The following is a 21764-nucleotide window of genomic DNA, read 5'->3' on the forward strand; positions in this document are numbered from 1 at the left end:
TCAAAGATTATTCAAGCCCTTCAGCAAATCTTCATCAAGCCTAAACGATCATGGTCAAGAAATGAAGAAAAGAATATATAGGATGGTGAGAGCTTAAGGTTTAATGTCAAAGTTCAGTTGAATATATTTTGAAGCTCAAAATTACAATTTATGCATATTATTCTCATTTCATTTTTCAAAGAACATAAAATCAGCTCATTAGGTTTTTGAACACATTCACACATGAGCCTCACATCATACTGGAATTCATTTTAAGTCTCCTACTGAAAATAGATAAGGCTCTACAAAAATTAGAGAAGGCTCGGGAAAGTAGAGAAGGCTCTATAAAACTAGAGAAGGCTCAGAAAATTAGAGCAGGCTCTATTTCAAATAGAGAAGGCTCCATAAAAATAGAGACGGCTCTCAACATTCCTGTAAGCTATTTTTCAACGAAAAATGAAGTTTCCATCCAAAGAGCAGGCTCCCAAAATGGAGAGTCGGCTCTCAAGGCTAGGGAGCCGCCTCCTCTTGTTTACAAGAGCCGACTCCTTCTAGGGTTTTGATTTACAATGGAAACTTTTTCATTTATTGTTTCCCAACCACCTGCAACAGCTATATTGACCATTGTTTATCTATAAATACAGAGGTTGGTATGCATCATAATATACACCATTACAGAGAGCATTCTACCATTCTTGAAAAGCATTAAAAAAGCATTCGTTGAGCTTTCATTTCCACTGCTTTCATTTCCTCTCTTACATTTCATTCCATTGTAGTAATTTTGAGCTTCATATATATTCATCTTTACTATAGTCGTGAGCAGAACTGTGTACTTCTATCTTTGAGAGATTTATTGTACAATTCATTTCTATTCCAAGTTATTGTAAAAGGGTTGGTGTGATCCAAAGGAAGCCTAGGAGAAGGGTGTTCTCCTAACAAGGAAGAGAAGCAAAGTCTTGCTTCAATTGAAGGTTTGCTCTCCACCATTAAGGAGAAGCTCTAGTGAATTTAGGAAGTCTCAAGGGGGACCTTGAGCCGAAGAGTAGGAGTTTCCGAACCTCGCTAAATCACCAAGTCATAGTTTGCAATCTCTCATCTCTATCTCTCTTATACTTGTGCCATATACTACTTGAATGTTTCAATTCCTCTGTGCTTAACAGTTTGTTAGATTTAATATTTTATAAATTGCAAAAATTGGCCATTGACTCTATTCACCCCCCTCTAGAGTCAATTAGTGACTAACACATACAAGTATTACTTTTGTGCATGAAGGTGCTACTCTTGTGTATATAGGCACTATTTTTTTTATCAGACCATGTCATCAGCTACCACTCTTTTTTGTATCTAGACATGGTCTACACATAATATTGTACCTATGTTCATAAGAGTTGTACTTTTATACACAAAAATGGTACATAAAAATATTAAGAACAGTTTGGAAAATGAACAATGTTATTCCATGTCCATTTTAGTGTTTACTCTTCTTTATTTGTTAAAAAAACCTTACTTTTCGGGAAAAAAAAAAAAAAAAATTATAAATTTGACATCATCAAATGATAAATATGAGTCCATAAGTCTATATATTTATAGTAATTCTTAAATATATATATATATTTTTTTTGTATGTTTTCCTATTTTTCACAAAAATAAAAAAAAAAAAATATTTTTTATTTTTAATACATACGTATAAGCATGATTTTTATTTTTGTTTTGCCCATTCAGCAATTGGCAACAGATCCAGTAGGCAGCCTAGAAAATCCATTATTCAAATGGATTTGGTTCCAATGTAAGCAAGACCAGTGGGCTCAGGCGACCAATCCGAAGAATACAGAGAGTCACACACCAAACGAAAATCGACAATGTTGTCCACTCTCTTGAACCCAGTCTCCCCCGTGTTTTGAGATCTCATACGTGTTTGTTGCTCCAATCTGTCGTCACTATCAGAATCTAAAGACCCATTTCGGTTCGTACAATTTTGACGAAGATCATGCCCTCAATCCTTTTCTCCCACGTCAATCTGATACTTCAAGCTTTACTCGCTCTCTCTCTAACTACAATCCTCTCTCTCCTCAAGATCTCCACTCTCTTCCTCCATGGCCTCCACACCTATGTCCACCCAGACGATGTCAGCCCCAACAACAGCTCTCGACAAGGTGGTGGTATCAGAGCAGCGATTCGAAGACCAGGCACATCCGACGCTGACTTGAAGAATAGGAAGCGATCCAAGGAAAAGTTTGAGTTCGATGAGAGCAAAGCTCAGATCTTCAGGCTCAAACTCAATGACAATCACCTCCAAACACGAATCTACTTCAGTGCGTATCGAAGCGTTTTCAATTTCACAATTGTGGCCTGTTCGTGTATGTTGCTTCACAAATTTCTATCTGGGTCGGAAGATTCTGGGATTTTAGCAAATGGGTCTGTAGTGCCGATGATTTTAGGGTTTGTATGTGTTTGTAGGGTTTTTGTATTGATTGCTAGGGTTTCGTTTGAGCGGTCTGCGACTAAGAGGTCGGAGAAGCAATTGAGTGTTCTGCTGGGGGTTTTAGGGTTTCTCTCAGGGCTTGCTGTTGTTTTTGGAATTGTTCCTTATTTGTTTTTTGATTTTGGGTTTGAATCGTTTGATGGGTTTGTGAGGTTTTGGATAGCTGTTTTGATGGGGTGCATTGCTGGTTTGTTGTTCATGCCGGCAGCAAAGAGTGCCCGTGCATTTTGGATTGGATCGGATCAGATTTGTTGTAATTTGTCTATAATTTCTTGTGGATGGATTGGTAGAATGCTTCTTTATGCTAATTATTTGTTGATTGTCTTCACTTCATTGCTTTGGGTTAATCCGTTGGCCGAACTTCTGATTAACAAAAGAATGGATGGGAGGAAAGGATCACATTTGATTGGTAGTAATGGAGATTTTGAGGAGCTGGTTGGAAATGTGGGTATGTCGCGAGTTGATTTTCATAAGTTGAGGCTTTGGTGTTTGTTGTTTTCGGGACTTCTCCAAATTGCAAGTGTGCGCCCGAATTTGCAAATGTATTTGAACGAAGCAGTGTTATGTTGGTATCAGAGATTGCACTCCAGCAAGGTTCCTGACTTGGATTTCAGTCGGGCAAAGGTTTTTCTGCACAACCATTACTTGTGTCTTGTGGCACTGCAGTTTTTTGTGCCACCAGCATTGATGCTTCTCTTTCTTGGATTATCTCAGATTGATGATAACTTGTTTGACTCTTTCCAATTGGTATGTAGTTTACTGCCTTGCTCTGTTTTGTTTAAAAACTTTGCGTTGTTTATGGCTTGGTGGGTTGTCTTTGTTTGGGCCTTGTTTACTTCAGCGAATCTTGTTCTCTATCGACGTGGCATTTTGTATGTTTCGTGACTCTGTTTCTGTCCCAGCCTTCAATAATTGGCCATGATACGGTTTTTTGTCCAGTTTTGAGCAAAGTGATTTGCTTGTAACAATACCCTTTTTTCTTTCTTTGATTGATTATTTGAAATTCTGGAGCAACTGTAACCATTTTATGGAGGCTTTATTTTTCACCTTGACTGATAAGTCTGTTTTTGTATGAATATCATGCTTGTAAACTTCCTAAGGCAAGAGATATATATTTACAGGGATGCTTCTGCTATCCTAGTATTATCATAATTATAGATAAATGAAATGGAGGGGACTAAATATTCAATGTTTAGTTTCGTGATTGTTGACAAAATTCATAATTGAATAAAATTCTACACGTGCATATTACTTGTTTTTTTGTAACATTGTTTGATAGAAACATGGAGCATATATAAGGAGATTTGTTGTGACTAGAGCTTTCTAAGTCACGGTTATTTCTTAATTACTCGCTGTTATGTAAAGTTCCCTTGTATCTCTCTTCTTATATATATATGCAAGAAATTCATCATCATCATGTCATAATAGTACCAGTCCTAATACTATCTGCTACCATTACTTTTATGATGTCTGCTCTTTATGATAGTTGGAAATATAGATCATACTAATACTATTTGGAACTGAAAGTGCAACACTTAGAACCACTTCCTTTTATGTATTAGTTATTAACTGGAATACCTATAATCATAGTTGTTAAAGGCTAAAGGCGCCAAAGGCCTTCTAGAACCTAAGCGCAAGGCGCAGTATAAGGCGCTAGCCTGATTGAAGTAAGGCGCATGTGTAATTATAATGCATATTAGACCATATATTATTAAATATATTCAGAATCAAGCACTAACTGCAGTTAATGCAAGTAGTGAACCATAAATTTATGAATTTTGTCAAATATGTCATAAGGTTGAAACAATATGATACATGATATAGAACATTTTATCTTAGTAAGTCATTAAACAAAAAAGAAAATGATATGAATAAATGATTAAAAACTACAAGGCGCGCCTTTTTTTGAGCCTGGAGCCTACTAAAAAGCGTGAACCTGATTGAAGGGGCCCGGCCCTGTAGTAGGTTGAGGCACTCTAGCCGAGCCTTGACGATTCTGAGGCTTTTGTTTGGAGCTTAGGCGCACCTTTAACAACTATGCCTATAATTTTAGGAGTTTTGAATCTCTAGGCAAACTGGATTTACTTCTTATCCCTGGGTCAAATCTAAACTTGGTTTAAGAGTTGTTCCTACTAATTCTTTTAAGTATTTATGTGGTATAAATATTAAAGTCACTGGGTATAGATTGAACATTGCTGGTCTTATAAATATTTCTAATTCTTGTCACCTGTTTGGCATCAATATCTTCTTTAATAAGAGCAGCATTATTGGTATATTTCTCATGCAGGATTTATAATAGAAATTACTTCACAACACAAGCAGTTGTATAGAATCCTTGTTTTAAGAAATACTAGGTTGGATACCTTCCATTACTTCTATGACAATGACTATCGGTCTTACAGATGAAATCTTTTAAATTATTCGATTAAGCATGTTGAAACATCTTCAACTCAATATAATACAAATAGTGTGAGGTGGTAGATCCAACTAAGGAAAACTGGAAATGGATTCAGAATTAAATGCTTGTAATATGACTTCAAACAAGAGTTCTAGGCTAAAGATAACAAAATTTACACAAATCCATAGTTAGTAAAAGGCTCAAGGCATTGAATGGAACCAAGGTCTCGTAGAGCCTTAGCATAAGGCATACTAAGGCATGAGCTTGATCAACTTAATTAAATTATTATTATATTTAAATATAGAAAAAATTAAAATAAATCAACAGAAACTAGTCAAGATCAGAGGAAAGGAATCTGTTAGCATGGTAGCTCAATGGATTAGCTAAATCAATATACATATATTTTTTCAGTTTGCATACAGATTCAGTTAAATCAATATATATTTAGAACAATTCGAGATATGTAACACGGTAGAGTCAAAGTATTTTAAAAATGGAATTTTGACATATAAATTTAGAAGGTCAAGTAATTCGATGTGAATAAATATTTTCGATATGCATGCGCATTAACTAAATCAAATATCATTAAAAAAGAGTAACAATTGAGAAAAATAATTAGTAGATTTTTAATTCAATGTGAATAAATCTTTTCGATATGCATGCGCATTAACTAAATTGAATATTATTAAAGAAGAGTAACAATAGAGAAATTTGATTACTAGACTTTGAACATATGTTATATTATCATAATAATTCAGAATCAAGAACTAAATACAACTAATATAACTAGTGAATTCCGTTAAATGTACCGTGAATCCTGTTTAATATACATTAAGATTAAACAATATGATATGATCTATCGAATATGACCATGATGTGATGTAGAGTACATAAATTCATGTCATAAAAAAAAATAAAAATAAAAAAAGAAAGAAAAGAAAACGACATTTACGAATGAATAAAACATAAGAAGTGCACTTTTTCTGAGCCTGGAGCTTGCAAAAAAATGCGAGCTTCAAGGTTTTACGTGAGCCTTACTTAAGGGTTTGGCCTGTAGTAGACGGAGGCACTACTGTTGAGCCTTGACTCGTCTGATTTTTTGAAGTCTACGCACACCTTTAACAACTAATGCCTAAATCAGTCTTAGATGGTTTAATGTGGAACTTACAACTGAATTCTTGATCTAATATAGGAGGTTAAATCTTGTAGATGGTTTATCTGCAGCATTCCAAAGCTTGAAATATAAGAGATAAAAAGAGAGAGCGAGAGGGGGGGGGGGGGGGGGGGGGGGGGGGTGTGGTGGGGAGCGCCCTTTGGCAGCATAGCAGCCCATTGTGACATTATAATGGGCAGTTATGATCTTTATGGCACCATAATGGCTGTTACTCTTGTGAAATTTAGCAGGACTGATCTATTGCCCTGTAACAAGTTTGGCACTCGTATACAGGTACATCAAAACTTTGAATAAGAGTGAGTAGTTGACGATCATTAAGACTGCTGGTTGGTAACATTTGTTATATATAAAGTAATTATATTAATCTCTATTTTCCTTCCTTCCCCCCACCCCCAACACACACGTAAGCACGGGAGATGCACTAATGCCAATGTCACACACCAAGCACACTTTCTCTGGTGTGGGTGTGGGGGATGGGGTATGATGGGGATGTTAATCAAATTCAACGATTCTTGGAGTGTTACATGTGCACTGGATATTGAGTAATTCTTTGTATTACAACAAATATCTCTTGTTTAATGCAATGATGTGTTGCTGTAAGATCACAATGGTGAAGATTATGATTGAAAGGTATGGCTTGCTGCTAATTTTAGGGCTTGAATAGGTTTTGCAATATAGGACGCTGTTCTATTGCCTAACCTTCATGATTGATTTCAGGTGTCAGCAGATGATATTTACATTATGGTAATTTAGGGTGCAAGTGTGTTGAATAGAGGAAGTTTGATATTCTCGTCTTAGGAAGATACCAAATTGGAGTTTCTTGATTTATTTTTATAGTATTAAAGTTCCACGTGGAATATTTTAGTTCTTGAGTCGGAGTGTTGTTCTTTTCTTAATGACAACTTAAATATGTTTAGGTAGGCTTTTATTATTCTTTATCTTTATTGAAAACATGTAGAAGCTGAGAATTGAGAATAGGTGAGCAGAGAAGAAATAATATAGCAGACGAATAGAAGATTATGACAGTAATAGACATGAAATGTTATTACTCTGATTGTAAATTAATCAACTGTCTTGATTTTCTAGCCATTCAATTACTTTTAGAAGGTCATTTATATGTTGAATTCCTTGGTGGCCTAGGTTTGATTTTTGACACAGTTAATGTTTAACAGTTCTGAACTTTAAGGATATGTGCCATTATAATTGACAGTTGTTTATATTAGATGTTTCTCCTGATATGCATCTTGAAAGCAATTTCTGGGCTGCCTTTGTTAGAGATTTATACATTTTAGATGTCTAAAATTGAGTTTAGAAAGTGAATATGTTTTCCTCTATTTAGAATTACATTTTACCTTTAAAATAGCCTATGTGCATTTTAAGAGAGGAAAATTGAATGTAGAACATTAAACTGCTTTTGTTGGGATCTTCATCTGTTGGAGCTCTATTGACTACTCTAGTTTTTTTTTTTTTAGGGTACTGTTCCTAGATTGCCCTTTATATGAGGATATGTTGCCAATGCAGTGTTTCATGGAAGCTGATTACCTGAGATGGAATAAAATGATAAATTCCTGGTCGATGCCTAGTTTTTAGCCTGCCTAATGTTGGAGAAATACTTTAATGCCACTGGTATATGGATGACATGGTATCACCACCAACTAATTAAATGCTGACACGTAATACTTTTTTTTTTTTATGTGACGAGATATAATTGGTTGATGACACGATGAACTAGGTCTGATAAACATAGTCATGGAAATGCTATCATAGCTTCTACCTGAGGAAGGCTTACTAAAAAAAAAAAACATGTGGACGGACAATACTTTTTTTTTCCTTAGTTGATACACGCTCTCTTAAGGAATTGTTTGTACGTAGGAGGAGTCGAACTTTAAACCTGATGTTTCAGGCGGCATTAGACCAACTGATTTAACACTTGAGCCAATCCCTTGAGGTTTGACGGGCAATACTTCCCTACGTATTTGAGAAATGAATCATCATCTTTCCATATCCCATTTGAATGTGATCTATGGTGTAAATTATTATTATTATTATTTAATTATACGTTATGTCTCCTTTTATATCTCAAATCTATTAAGGTCTCTCATGTTAATTTTGATTAGCCACTATCTCTTACCTTAATAATAACTAATGTTCCTTTGTCTCAGTACCTTAATATTAACTAATGTGGTTTTCTTATTGCTGCAATTCTACTGTAAGTTTACTTTCTCTTATTTTATCAAAAGAGTACATGTCATTCATTAATAATAATAATCAATTAATAGTGTTCAATCAAGCAATTGATTTCAAAAATTCAGTCCAAGTAACACTATTTTTCAGTGTTAAGTTTTAAGAAGTTTCTTGCATAGACTTTTCAAAAGCCTGAATAAAATTAGAAATTAAATTTCGTGGCTTGCGCAGAATAATAATAAGAAAATAGAGAACCCAAATCTCAATTGAAACCAAAACATATATATATATATATATATATATCAAAAGAATATTAAAATAAGGCAATCATTAGGAAGGTCTCAACCGTAAGGTTTGAATTCTATTTTATTTTTATCGTCCATGGTCTATCATAAATACGTGATTTATTACTTAGCTAAATATATTTTTTAATAAATAGTTAATATATATGACACACTTATTAATTAAACATTAAAAATGTATATAAACGATAAAAATACTATTGACATTTATATAGTGTATGTATATATATGTATAGTATATATATTAATAATCGTTCGGAGAGGGTTCGAGTTTTGCCTCTATTTTTAAATCTGCTCTTATTCGATTAGGATACATTCAAATCCGTTCTATTAGGGGCAGATTTGGACAGACGAACGGATTAAATTGATATTCCCAATTCAAAATCTATGAAATCATACATAAATAAATATGCGTATCTAAAAGGCTTATATACACCATGTGGTGGATGGACGGTTCAGTTTGAAGCTGCGAGGACCATAGAAATCCCTCGAGGATAGAGTCCGTAGTATTACTCACACACACACACACACACTGAAAACTCATAGTCCTCATACATATATGTTTAGATTTATGTTTTCAGACTGTGACTTCACATAAATACAAAAAAAAGTGTCGTTTTCCTTTTGTTTGGATAATTATTTCATTTATTTTGTTATCCCTTTACAGTCTTTACTGGATGAGATAAGCCCAGAAATTATTGCCAATATCTAGCCCTCCAAACACGTGCATGGTTGTAAATTTTGACAGTTTTGGATCTAATATGGGGAACCGAAAGGGAAGTTTGGATGTGAATCATTTCCCTCCACTCCTAAATTTGGTAAAGATTTTCCAAGTTTTGGCCATTTTTTTAATTTTATAGTTTGTTTTTTTTTTTTTTTTTTTGCCTCAAATTATATTTCGAAGTATATAAATCCGGATATACTAAAATTGAAATTGACACGATTTCCGAACATAGAAGCTTAAAGCTTAATAAAGAACCGAGATCTTCACAGATTTCACTCACGTGCATCACATGATTAGTGTCAATGAGCAGTGATACGGTTTTCGAACACAAAAGCCTAATAATGAAGAACCGAGATCTTCAAAGTTTCTACACACACATCACACGATTAATGTTAATGAGCAACTATACGTTTCCGAACACAAAAACTTAATGAATAACCGAGATCTTCATGGGTCCCACCCACGCGCACTACACGATTAGTACTAATGAACAATGATACGGTCTTTAATCACCTAAGCTTAATGAAGAACCGAGATATTAGCAGATCCCACCCATGTGCATCACATCACACCTTGGGGCTGCAGTGCTCTGAGTTCGGAGGTTTAATCATATCTCAATGCGAATTGATGTTGTAAAACCATGTTTCATTCATAAATACATAACACACAAATACTTAAATCAGTATAAATGAATTTTAGGTCCCAACCACCACCCAACCGATGCCTCAAAATGCTTCCCAACTATGGTTTTTTTTTTATTATTATTATAATTTATTTTTACAATGATGACTTAAGAAGAAAGCTTTAATGAGTGTGATATTTCACTGTTACAGGTTTGACGAGTGAAAATAATTAGGCCTAAAAATATAGAAATTTAGAAAGTGTCTCGAAATTCAATTCGAGTCTGACTTATCTTCGAAAATGATTTGTATTACTAGTCAAAGTTGATGGGTATTAAAATGGCAATTTTTAAAGCCATCTTATTCATTGAATTAATTTTATTCGGGAAGAACTTTCCAACCAAAAGCAAGCTCAGCATGAGAATTTAATGGAGATCTTTTTAAAGTTGCTGCAAATGAGGGGATTGAGACATTCTATCACTCTTAAATAGAAAATAAAAAAAGTCGACCATAACAAATGACTCGGCGTATCACATATAAGTGGGATCTATGAGCTTACCTTTTTGTGAAACACCTTGAGTGTCGTGTATTAGTACTCCAAATTAAATTTATCAAACTCCTCTCCCCATTGTATGATATATATTCAAACAAAATTTTGATACAATTCAATGGTAGGAGTAATTATTACCATTCCTTGAATAAGATGAGAGGGAAATGAGGAGTGATGAAAGAGACATGTCAAGAAGGCAATTGTTGTTTCATATATTTGTTTTGTTTGGCTGGGTACGAAAGAAATATCTTTCCACAGGCTGCACAAAAGTGAGAGAGAAAGGAAGATGAAGCCTTTAATCTAAATGTTACTCCATCACCAATTACATTAATATAGTTGTGTTGTATCTGATACGTTAGGGTTAATAATTCAGAGTAACATCATTCTTCATTATATAACTAATACTCTCTCTCTCTTAATGTCCAATTTGGAAGTAAATTAATGGACCAAGAGTCCAAGACGGAAGTATCACTCATCCCCATGTCCGTTTCTCTCTTTCTAATTTAAAAAAAAAAAAAAAAAAACAATTAATTTTGTTTCTTTCCCTTGGAGAAATACTTTTCTGCACTGGTGATTCGTGCCATCTGCCAATTATATATTATCATATAAGTAAAGGTACTTTGTTGTAGTGGGTACTACCACTACGTCTCAAGATTTAATCAGTTGGTGATGTCATTTCATTAATATAACAGGAGCAATAAAGTATTTCTCCTTTCGGCTGCCATATTTCCTCCCCCCTTGTAAAGACACTATTAAGAGTCTAATGCTACGTTTTGTAGTATAACAGATTTATCCACACCAACTATAATGACTTTTGGATGTAATTGGCCTAATTTGATACGCATGAATGAAATGAATGGGAATGGAACGAAGCTGAAAATGGAATGAAGTTATGGAATGAAATGGAATGGCCATTTTTATTCTTTTGTTTAGTTGCAAATATGAAATGATGTTAGAATGAAATGATAATCACAATTTTAAGTAATGGTGGTGAAGATGGAAGGTATGGGTACTTTGTTGTAGTGGGTACTACCACTACGTCTCAAGATTTAATCAGTTGGTGATGTCATTTCATTAATATAACAGGAGCAATAAAGTATTTCTCCTTTCGGCTGCCATATTTCCTCCCCCCTTGTAAAGACACTATTAAGAGTCTAATGCTACGTTTTGTAGTATAACAGATTTATCCACACCAACTATAATGACTTTTGGATGTAATTGGCCTAATTTGATACGCATGAATGAAATGAATGGGAATGGAACGAAGCTGAAAATGAAATGAAGTTATGGAATGAAATGGAATGGCCATTTTTATTCTTTTGTTTAGTTGCAAATATGAAATGATGTTAGAATGAAATGATAATCACAATTTTAAGTAATGGTGGTGAAGATGGAAGGTAGTGGCGGTGGCTATATATTGTGGTTGTGGCGGTGGAGGGTAGCGGCGGTGCTGGTGGCGGCAGTGACGGTGGAGAAAGGTGGTGGCAGAAGGTGGTTCTTGTAATCGAAAACGTCTTCTCTATTTGATGGTGGGAATTGCTGCCCAGTTGACCACTGATCTCCCCCCGCGGTGCTGCTGGTGGTGGTGGGGGAAAGAGGTGGTGGTGATGGTGGATTGTGGTGGCGGCGACGGTGGTCTAGAATTTAATTCCTTGGAAGGAATTTTCAATCCATCTGTTTACATGGAACGGATTTTCATTCCTAAAGAAATGGTCATTGCCAATCTAAATTTCATATCAAACAAGGGAATGGTTGGGATGGAATGCTCATTCCATTACTGCGTACCAAACTAGGCCGGAGTTTGGCATGTGGGAATGAAATGCAATGCAACTGGGAATGGAATAGAATGGACATTCACAATCATTGTTTGGTTGCAAATATGAAACGTGTAGGAATGGAATGATAATAACTATTCTAATGTTTGGTTGGACCAATTTAAAATTTAGAATGGAATAAATTTCAAATTGAATTCTCCAAAATACCCCTCTCAGAGATGATGGTGGTGGAAGGTGTTAATGGTGTAGGTGATGATGGTGATGATGGAAGGTGGTAGTGGTGGAAGGCAGTGGAGGTCACGCTAGTGATGGTGGCGATAAAAGGCAGTGGAGGTGGCAGTGGTAGTAGCAGTTGTGGAAGTCAATGGTGGTGGTGGTGGTGGCGGCGATGAAAGTGGTAGTAGTGGTGGAAGTAGTGGCAGTGGTGTGGTGGTGGTGAAAAACGGCGACAATGGTGGCGGTGGCAATGACGGTGGTGGCAGTAGTGGTGTAAGTGGAAGGTGGGGGTTGATCGAATGCGAAGGTGGTGGTGGCGGTAATGGTGACGGTGGTGGTGGTGGTGGCAATGACGATGGTGGAAGGCAATGGAGGTGGCGGTGGTTAAAGGTGATAATGGTGGAAGGTGGTGATGGAAGTCGATGGTGGTGGTGACGATGGTGGAGGTAGCGATGGTGGAAGGCAGTGGAGGCGACGACGATGTGGTGGTTGAAGGCGGTAATAATTATGGAAATGGCAGTGACGGTGATGGAAGGGCAATGAAGGTGGTGGTGGTGAAAGGCAACTGTGGTGTTGGTAGGGTGGAAGGTGATGGCGGTGGCGGTGGCGGAAGGCAGTGGTAGTGGTGGCGGGAGGCAGTGGTGGCGGTGGTAGTTTTTGGACTTTATACATGAGGGTTTTTTGAGAACTAAAATTTTTTAAAAATTAATTTGGGAATGGAATGGTCATTTCAAAGTAATAGTTAAAATAGGCATTTCATTCCATTCATCCACGCCTAACGCAAGTGTTCAAGAGGTAGTTACCAAAAAAAAAATAGTCATCAGATCCAACATTTATTATGATTTAATATATATATATATATATATATATATATATATATATATATATTTGGGTTAAGAAGAGATTATTTCCGTATATACTTTTATCTTAAATCATTGACTCTACCTTATATTAAAGGGTATGCTAGTAAAATAATGTTTTGCAATTTCACATCTAAAACTTTCAAACAAAAAAACATAAAGCGTTGGAATCATTCCATCGTGTTGAGTGCCTCTTTGACCTCTTCTCATTTCGCTTCCATTCATTTGTTGTCCCAGCACTAAACGATTCTAAAGACTTACTAACCAAAATTTTCTCCAGTCGAAAATTTTGTATTGTACCTGTTTTGTAATTAATTTTGTATTGCACTTGCGCGTGCATATTTAACATCTTTATTTTCGGAATGTAACTTCAAGATAAATGTGTTACATTCTCAAAGTAAATAGATTGCATGAATATTACATCTTTAAATTAAATGTGTTGCACGATCATTTGTATTATTTCTTAAAGTCACTGTGTTACCATTCATCTTCCCCTTTCCCAAGAATATTCTTAGTTGTTTACCATTCATCTTCCCCTTTCCCAAGAATATTCTTAGTTGTTAGCCTATTACCTTGACCCTAACCTGATTCAACGTCAGAATGCTATGTTTGGAATTGGTGCATTAAATTTAGGATTTAAGAAAATTTAGTATAAATTTTAAACTAAATTTTCCTCTCATCCTAAATTCAAAGTATCAATTAAGTGCTCCCAAACATAGCATTATTTTTATTCAATAACCAAATAATTTTCTCTTGCCTTCTTCAACAAATTATGTGTTCCAGCGATATAGCTTATTTTCAATTCTCAACAAAGCCTTTTTTTGACAATTTCAGAGTCTTACCATTTCTCCCCTACTGTAAGGTTAATTCTCTTCCTTTAAACTATACTTGAGAGTTTCCGACCTCATGCGACAATGACAATGAATTCTTTTAGTATCTCATTTTTAATTTATCACATAGAATAAGTATGTTGAAACACGATTTATGCAAATTAAAACTTAAAATGATGTTATTTTTAAAATATTTTAAACACTAGTAAAATATGTTTGAACACATCCGTCCTAAGTTTCAACAAATAAAAAAATCTGTTGAAATTTAGAACAATTAGAAGTAATGTGTAGCAAAGATTATTTGAGGATCCATACCTAAGTCATATGGAGCGGGAAAGGAAGTAAAAGCGAATTCGAGAGCGAGAATGCGAGAGTGACAAAATCTAAATCACAAAGAGTGGGAACGAGAGTGGGAGCACGCACGAAACGTGAGAACGAAATCACGTGTAGATGGTAAGAGTGACACCCATTCGAAAAAATTGTGCAACTTAGATCCTGAGAGGACAAAGAATATGAAACATGAATAGACCTCCCACATAAATTACTTTATCACTAATTACTCCATCACCATTTCAATTAATAGTTGTGTCTAATGCATTAGGGTTAATAAATCAAGAATAACATCATTTTCATTATATAACCACTAATATTTTTATTTTTTCATTAGCAAAAAACACACACTTATTTGTCATGTTCTTATGGAGATTTGGGAATTGAAACCTTCTAAGGCGAGGAAGATGAAAGTATCACTCATCCTCATATCCATTTATCATTTTCTCAACCAAACATCGATTTTGTACCTTCCTCCATCCTTGAAAAGAAATTGTACGAGTGTAATGCTATGTTTTTGTAGAAAATATGATTATTACCACTTCATGATAAGAGAGGGAAGGAATGAAAAGATGAATGAGACATTCTTTTGTGTGTATGTGTGTCAATATATATAAATATATATGCTTTTATCCTAAATTATTAACTCCACCTTACATATTAATTAAGTCTCAGACGAGCGTAATCTAAGCGGCACCCATAAGCTTAAATTATTAAGTGGTAGACCCCTTGTAACATTCATCCCCACAAGAGATTAAGAACTGATCTGACTTTGATACCAACTTTGACGGGTCAGGTGTTTCGCAGTTTGATCCAAAATAAAATAGAATGAAGGTGAGAATGGAATGAGAATAAGAATGGTTATTCTCATTCTATTGTTTGGTTGCAAATATGAAATAATAATCACCATTCTAAGCGGTGGGGTGGAAGGCAATGACGGTGGAAGTGGTGGAAGGCGGTGGTGGTAGTGGAAGGCAACGACGACAATGGACGGCGGCAGAAAGTGGTAGTGGTGGTGTCGAAAGGCAGTGGAGGCAGGCGATAGTGATGGTGGCGAAAGGCGGTGGTGATGGTGGCGAAAGATGGTGGCGGTGGTGATGGTGGCGAAAGATGGTGGCGGTGGAAATGACGATGGCGATGGCAGTGGCAGTGGAAATGGCGATGGCGGTGGAGGGACATAGCGGAAGGCGGTGGTAGTGGTGGTGGAAGGCAATGACGATGGACAAGAATTTCATTCCTTGGAATGAATTTTCATTTCATCAATTTAGATGTGGAATGGATTTTCATTCCAAGATAATGGTCATTTTCATTTTTAATGGCATACCAAACAAGGGAATGTTTGGAATAGATTGTACATTTTATTTCATACCATTCCATGAATTCGTACCAAACTATTATTTAAACTATTAAGTGGTATATTCCCTTGTAACATTCTCCCCCACAAGGGATCAAGAACTAAGTTTGACTCTAATACCAACTATAACGAGCCGAGTGCTTCGCAATCCGACCCAAAGACTTAAACTATTAAAAGGTGCTAACACTCAATCTATACATACGCATTTACTTTTTCATTCATTTTGTTGCCCCTCATAATATACTATTATAAAGACATATCCAAGTTTCTTGCAATAACCAAATCTTCCCCATACAAAATTTTGTAATGCACTCTTTTTATAGTTAATTTTTGTATAGCACGTATTATATTCTTAAAGTAAATGTGTTACATGAGTGTTATATCTTTAAATTAAATGTGTTGCACAATTATTTTTCGAACCAAATGGTGTTATTACCATTCATATGAATGGATAAATTACACTGACTTTCTCGTAAATTTGAATAAATTACATACGAGTAAACCATTCAGCGTTTATTAATCGACTCACTAAGATTTCACGCTTGCAATATAATATATATTATTACTAACTTCTCAAACTCAAAACCACTTTTCGACCATTAAACTTACGAGTTTAGAGAAGATTAGAGTAATAAATTTACTCAGGTATAATTTATTCAAATATTAAGATAAGTCAATGTAATTTACCATATTAATATACCTCCAGAATTGTTATTTTATACTCTCTGTCTCATATTGCAAGTCCACCTCGGAATAGAGATGAGTCACAGTTCTCAAGACTCGGAGGGAATCCTAAAATTAGAATTGGGCTAACAAAAAAATCAAAAATTTATCATGCCCTAATTTTTTTGACTAGTCGTATTATTTTATTAATAGAACCCGACAGAAACAAATGAGTTGTATGCACCCTCTTATTCATCGACACGTATAATAATAATAAATAATAATAGCTGCTGCATAAGAAAAGAAAGTGAAACTTCTCGAAAAGACGTAACGTACTTTCTCGTTCTTTCCTTTCTTTTCGCTAGAATTTTCCAATCTTTTACTCTATTTTCTCTCCTTATCTATTTTCTCCTTTTAGAAAAAAAAGAAAAATCCATTCTCTCTCTCTCCTCTCTCTTATCCGTCCATTCCTTCTCTCTCTCTCTCTCTTTCTCTTTCTCCATCTGTATATGTTGCATATCGAACCTTCTAGAATTCAACAAAAACAACGCACGCATTGTTGCCTCTCAACGTCTCTCCAATTCCTCTCCCTTTCTCTCTCTAGATGTTTCATTTCTATCAGATCTGATTCAATTCCTTCATCTTTACTTCTAATTATCATTCTTTTCAAGTATGACTTTTACTTCTATCTGTTTTTTTTTTGTTTTTTTTTATTTATATGTGTGTGTGTATATGTGTATTGATGGTGTTTGATTGGTTTAGGTGCGACGGCGATGGTGCCGAGGCCCGGCGGAGAATCGACGGCCGGCGATGCATCAAGATCTGCGATGAACGGCGATTCACCGAGATCTCTTCCGACGCCGTTCTTGACCAAAACGTATCAGCTCGTCGATGATCGTGCGATTGACGATGTGATCTCGTGGAACGAAGACGGATCAACCTTCATAGTTTGGAATCCGACGGAGTTCGCTAGAGATTTGCTGCCTAAGTTTTTCAAGCACAATAATTTTTCCAGTTTTGTTCGTCAACTCAACACCTATGTATGTTTAAATTTCGTTGAATTTTTCATTTCGTAGAAATTTTTTTAAATATTGATGTGGTTTTTGATTTTGATATACTGTGTGTTTTGATAGGGATTTAGGAAGGTCGTACCTGATAGGTGGGAGTTCTCGAACGATTGCTTCCGAAGGAACGAGAAACGGCTTTTATGTGATATTCAGCGCCGGAAAATCGTGACGTCCGTCGCAGCTGGTGCTACGGCGGCGACGGTGGCGTCAATTCCGGTGGCGACGGTGCAAATGGTGTCGCCTTCGAATTCCGGCGAGGAACAAGTAATCTCGTCGAACTCGCCGCCGTCGGCGGGTATCATGCTGCGTCGAGAAGGGAGCTGCGGTGCGGCGGAGCTGGTGGATGAAAACGAGAGGCTGAAGAAGGAAAACATGCAGCTGAACAGAGAGTTGAGTCACATGAAGAGTTTGTGCAGTAATATATACAATTTGATGTCGAATTACGCGAGTAATCAGCCGGAGAGCGGTTCATCGGCGGCGAAACCGCTCGATCTGCTACCGGTGAAGCAACTTTCCGACGAATCTGACGTCGCCGCCGGTAACGATAACCGGAAGAAAGCAAAACCGGTGGGAGAGGCGGGGACGAGCCCGATTATATTTGGTGTGGCTCTTGGGTTGAAACGGATGAGGGAAAGCGATGGTGAGACGGCGGAGCATGATCATGAGCTGCGACTGCAGCAACCCGGAACGGAGGTGGTGAAATCAGAGCCGTCCGATCATCAGAACGGTGGGGATCAGGAGACGATTTGGCGGAGGCAGTGTCACGGTCGCCGACCGAATGAGATTAGACTAGTGTGATGATGAATCAGGGGACAGGTGTAGGGTGTAGGAGTGTCCTCACGTGGGAAAAGCACGTGCCGAATGGAGTCACGTGCTTGGCAAACCTTTTTGTGGGGGACATATTCATGTAGCTTCTTGGGAGTTCCTACTTTATAATATTTTTGGTTGGTTTAGAAAAATCAAAAAGGGCTTGTTCTCTTGTTTTTTATTTTCTTTAATTTTAGAAACAACAACAGATGTTGTGCCTTAGCAATTATGGCAATCACCTCTAATGCATAGCGCCCTAGAGAGTATTGTAACTGTCCATCTCTAGAGAATATGTATGGGATAAACGATTGTGATGTATCCCTCTTTCTTGATAGTTGAAAAGATATGTGTTCGAGACAATTAAAACATTTTCTTGTGGTATGAAGTAAACAGAACGTCTATTTTGTTCTCTCTCTTTTTTTCTGGATGGTACCAAAATTAGTAAATTACACTCAAAATCAGAAATTCCAAAATTAGTAAATCACACTCAAAATAATAAATTTTTTAGCTTTTTGCTTTTTCTTTAATCTGAAAAGGAAATTTGGGGTTACTAAAACGTGGAAGTGTAGGAGACTTGGACACCCATTAAAGTACAATTAGAAATTTAGGAAGCTCAATGATTGTGAAGACTACCAATAAAGCCAATCCATACAAACAAATTGGGGCACTGAACTTTGAACCAATGGTCGAGTATGAAAGCTCGCATCTTTGGGCCGTTAGAATAAATTTCAGCAGCGGTTAGGTAGCCATTGAAAGCCATTGATATTATAATATAGGATACCCCACTTGCCAAAAAGAATTTGTAATAGGGCTTCCATATTCTGTCTTGGTTTCTATAGATTTATTTGGAAGTGTGTGTGTGTGTGTGTGAGAGAGAGAGAGTGAGAGAGAGAGAGGTGCATCCAATGAGCATTCACATAAGGTTCTCCAAAGCTGGGGCTGGGACAGTCCAACTGTTAAGTGCAACTGTTTTCCCAAGAGGCAAAGAAAAGGCTGATGGGACATGGCTCTGTGGATGCTTCTAGGTTCCCTCAATCTGCTGCCACTCAAGAAATAGAGGGATGCTTGTATCAGTTTTTACTTTTTTGCTTGTATCAGTTTCAGGTCTTGGCTTTCAAGAATAGTTTTTCCAATCAAGAATAGCTTTGAAGAATAGTTTTTCATGCTTTTGAAGAGTTGTTCAGCTTGCTGTCCTCAATTTTATTGGGATCACTTTGCTTGCCAATTTTATTCGGCCATAACGATATCAGAAATTATTAGATTATCTTAGTTCATTTGATACTTGGTGAATTAATCAAATGAAAACTAATGTTGAGATTTCTTTATAACATATTAATACATTATTGTGGAATCGTTTTCTCATTTATAAGTCTGAATTTAACTAGTTCACAAGTGTCAATAGATTAAGCCCATCTAATAATTTTACATAACATAATAGTTAGAGCTATCAAAAGAATTAAAAATGCTAGCCTGAACTTTAAAACAATTCGATTGAATGAAAGCCTAAAACTGATCTAATCCAAAGAATTATAAACACTAGCCAGAAATTTGGAACAATCCGATTGGATGAAAGCCTGAAACCGATCATATCCAAATCGTGAAACCATATTAGGTTTTTATAAACAGCCCAATAGTTTTACAACTCTCTCTGTCCCAGAAAGACAATATTTGTTTACTTAACGGAAAGCAAGAATTTCATACTTACCTTGATATAGGACAAAATTAGTGGAATGCTTACTTGCAATATAAAATAATAAATATTAAAAGATTTGAGAGGTTATCCGAATTAAACCCAATATGATCCAAATCTGATTTTCAAAGAGTGGATGAGAAAGGGATCTTATAAAATAAAAAATGAATAGAAAGAATAACCAATTATTGAAAAAAAAAAAAAAAAAAAGAAAAGAAGAAAAGAAGAAGAAGAAGAAGACAAGAAATAAGTAATAACAATTTATCATGAATCAACAAATATCTATCAGACCATGAGCCAGATTTTATGTAATGGGGTGTACTTTAGATACAAACAACTGATAAATTTATACAGTTTAAATACAAACCATTGACAAATATATATAGTATAAGGATTACATATTAAACCATGAAAGAAAAAAGTCAAAACTTACCGTATTAGCATATTAGGATTTTAGGTAGTAGTTTGAGAGAGAGAAAGAGGCGGAGAGACTTAGATTATGATTTGATTTGCATTATTTTGGGTTGACCCGGTAAGCATTCAATTTTTTTTTTAATTTTTATTATTTTTTATTTTAGGGACACTTGTCACATTACTTTTGAGTAAGCAAGTGTTGTTCCTCCCAATTTTGGGTTCTTTGGGGATTCCAACTTTTTATAATTTTGGATTTTTAATATTTTTTATTGTATTGATAATTAGTATTTGTAATTACAAAATAAGAAAAGTGATACATAAGGAATATATATATATATATATCAATCACCCTCTTTGATTTATTTAATTATTAATTTTTAAGATTTTGTAATTATATTATTTGTGTATTTGTGATTATATTATTTATATATTTGTGATTGAACTACGTTTTGACTCACTCATGAGTACACAAATTTTATCCATTAGCTTTTTTAAGACCTATCTGATTCCTACGGATTAGCTATTTTACCGAATTGATAGAATAAAAACCAATTAACATCTAATAAATGTAGTGTCAACCACACTAGACGGTACAGTCTCCAAAAATTTAATAGCAGTGATCTTCGGCCAAATCCCTTCACTGGGCATTCTAATCCCATAGTTTCTCCCAGAGTTTTTATTTTATATTTTATATTTGAATTGTAAAGTAAATACACACACATTTTTTTTACCCATGCAGGGCTCGAACCCCTCCCCTCTTCTTTGAAGATGGAAAGGTTATACCATTGGGCAAAGGCCCTTTGGTAACACAGATCCTTCTTGTTATCTCACCAAATGAATTTTTTTGTTATAGGTTTTGGCATACTCCACTTCATCTCTTGGTATATATAGGCCCTTCCTATTTATTTCTTAGGAATCTCCCCACTCAGGAACGAGCCAGGATGCAAGGTAAGGGGGGCAAAAATGAATTTTTTGGGATAATAGTGTATTTTTTTAGTAAATTCAGAAGGGACAAATGTAATATTTCACGAGTATAGATTACTAAAAAAAAAATTAAAGATAAATCTGTGACGGTCCCCAGTTGATTCGGAGGACGAGAGTGGGGCGTGTTCCCACTGCATGACATCACATTGAGAGGACGGACACTAGTGATCCCCTCTGGCAGCATCTCCGAATCCACATATAAAGATCCCCAATGGTTAAGTAGAATTGATTTTCCAAACTCCGAGGCTAGTCCCCCAGTTACAAAAATGTTACTTAAGTTTATGGTTTATTGGTTTCAATCCCCCAGACAACAATATTCAGAAAAATTGATTTGTGGTTCTTCTAAAGAAAAAAAAAATTA

At 35.7% G+C, this 21764-nt stretch overlaps 3 protein-coding genes across 3 annotated transcripts; all 3 read left to right on the forward strand.

Moving 5' to 3' along the window:
- Positions 1-1707: 1707 nt before the first annotated feature.
- On the forward strand, positions 1708-7726 carry LOC132271825 (uncharacterized). The gene is made up of 2 exons (XM_059773319.1): positions 1708-3208; positions 7506-7726. Exons 1-2 carry the CDS (start codon positions 1967-1969, stop codon positions 7533-7535), a joined length of 1272 nt encoding a protein of 423 aa, XP_059629302.1. The 5' UTR covers positions 1708-1966; the 3' UTR covers positions 7536-7726.
- Positions 7727-11791: 4065 nt separating this feature from the next.
- On the forward strand, positions 11792-13027 carry LOC132270363 (putative glycine-rich cell wall structural protein 1). Its single transcript, XM_059771542.1, has 3 exons — positions 11792-11891; positions 12517-12677; positions 12824-13027. The coding sequence occupies exons 1-3, from the start codon at positions 11792-11794 to the stop codon at positions 13025-13027; spliced, it is 465 nt and encodes a 154-aa protein (XP_059627525.1).
- Positions 13028-16819: 3792 nt separating this feature from the next.
- On the forward strand, positions 16820-18726 carry LOC132271826 (heat stress transcription factor B-2b-like). Its single transcript, XM_059773320.1, has 3 exons — positions 16820-17111; positions 17204-17481; positions 17575-18726. The coding sequence occupies exons 2-3, from the start codon at positions 17215-17217 to the stop codon at positions 18304-18306; spliced, it is 999 nt and encodes a 332-aa protein (XP_059629303.1). The 5' UTR covers positions 16820-17111; positions 17204-17214; the 3' UTR covers positions 18307-18726.
- The last annotated feature ends 3038 nt before the right edge of the window (positions 18727-21764 follow it).

Source organism: Cornus florida, unplaced genomic scaffold (genome assembly GCF_030987335.1).
Source record: "Cornus florida cultivar Cherokee Brave unplaced genomic scaffold, ASM3098733v1 CherokeeBrave_3.0.0_Hap2_Chr08, whole genome shotgun sequence".
Taxonomy (NCBI): domain Eukaryota; kingdom Viridiplantae; phylum Streptophyta; class Magnoliopsida; order Cornales; family Cornaceae; genus Cornus; species Cornus florida.

Coding starts and splice junctions, on each gene's coding strand:
- LOC132271825 (XM_059773319.1), top strand. CDS start 1,967: ATGCCCTCAATCCTTTTCTCCCACGTCAATCTGATACTTCAAGCTTTA. Junction 3,209..7,505: donor TGTTTGACTCTTTCCAATTG/GTATGTAGTTTA, acceptor TTTTTTTTTTAG/GGTACTGTTCCTAGATTGCC.
- LOC132270363 (XM_059771542.1), top strand. CDS start 11,792: ATGGTGGTGAAGATGGAAGGTAGTGGCGGTGGCTATATATTGTGGTTG. Junction 11,892..12,516: donor GGCAGTGACGGTGGAGAAAG/GTGGTGGCAGAA, acceptor GATAAAAGGCAG/TGGAGGTGGCAGTGGTAGTA. Junction 12,678..12,823: donor ACGGTGGTGGCAGTAGTGGT/GTAAGTGGAAGG, acceptor TGGTGATGGAAG/TCGATGGTGGTGGTGACGAT.
- LOC132271826 (XM_059773320.1), top strand. CDS start 17,215: ATGGTGCCGAGGCCCGGCGGAGAATCGACGGCCGGCGATGCATCAAGA. Junction 17,482..17,574: donor TTCGTCAACTCAACACCTAT/GTATGTTTAAAT, acceptor GTGTTTTGATAG/GGATTTAGGAAGGTCGTACC.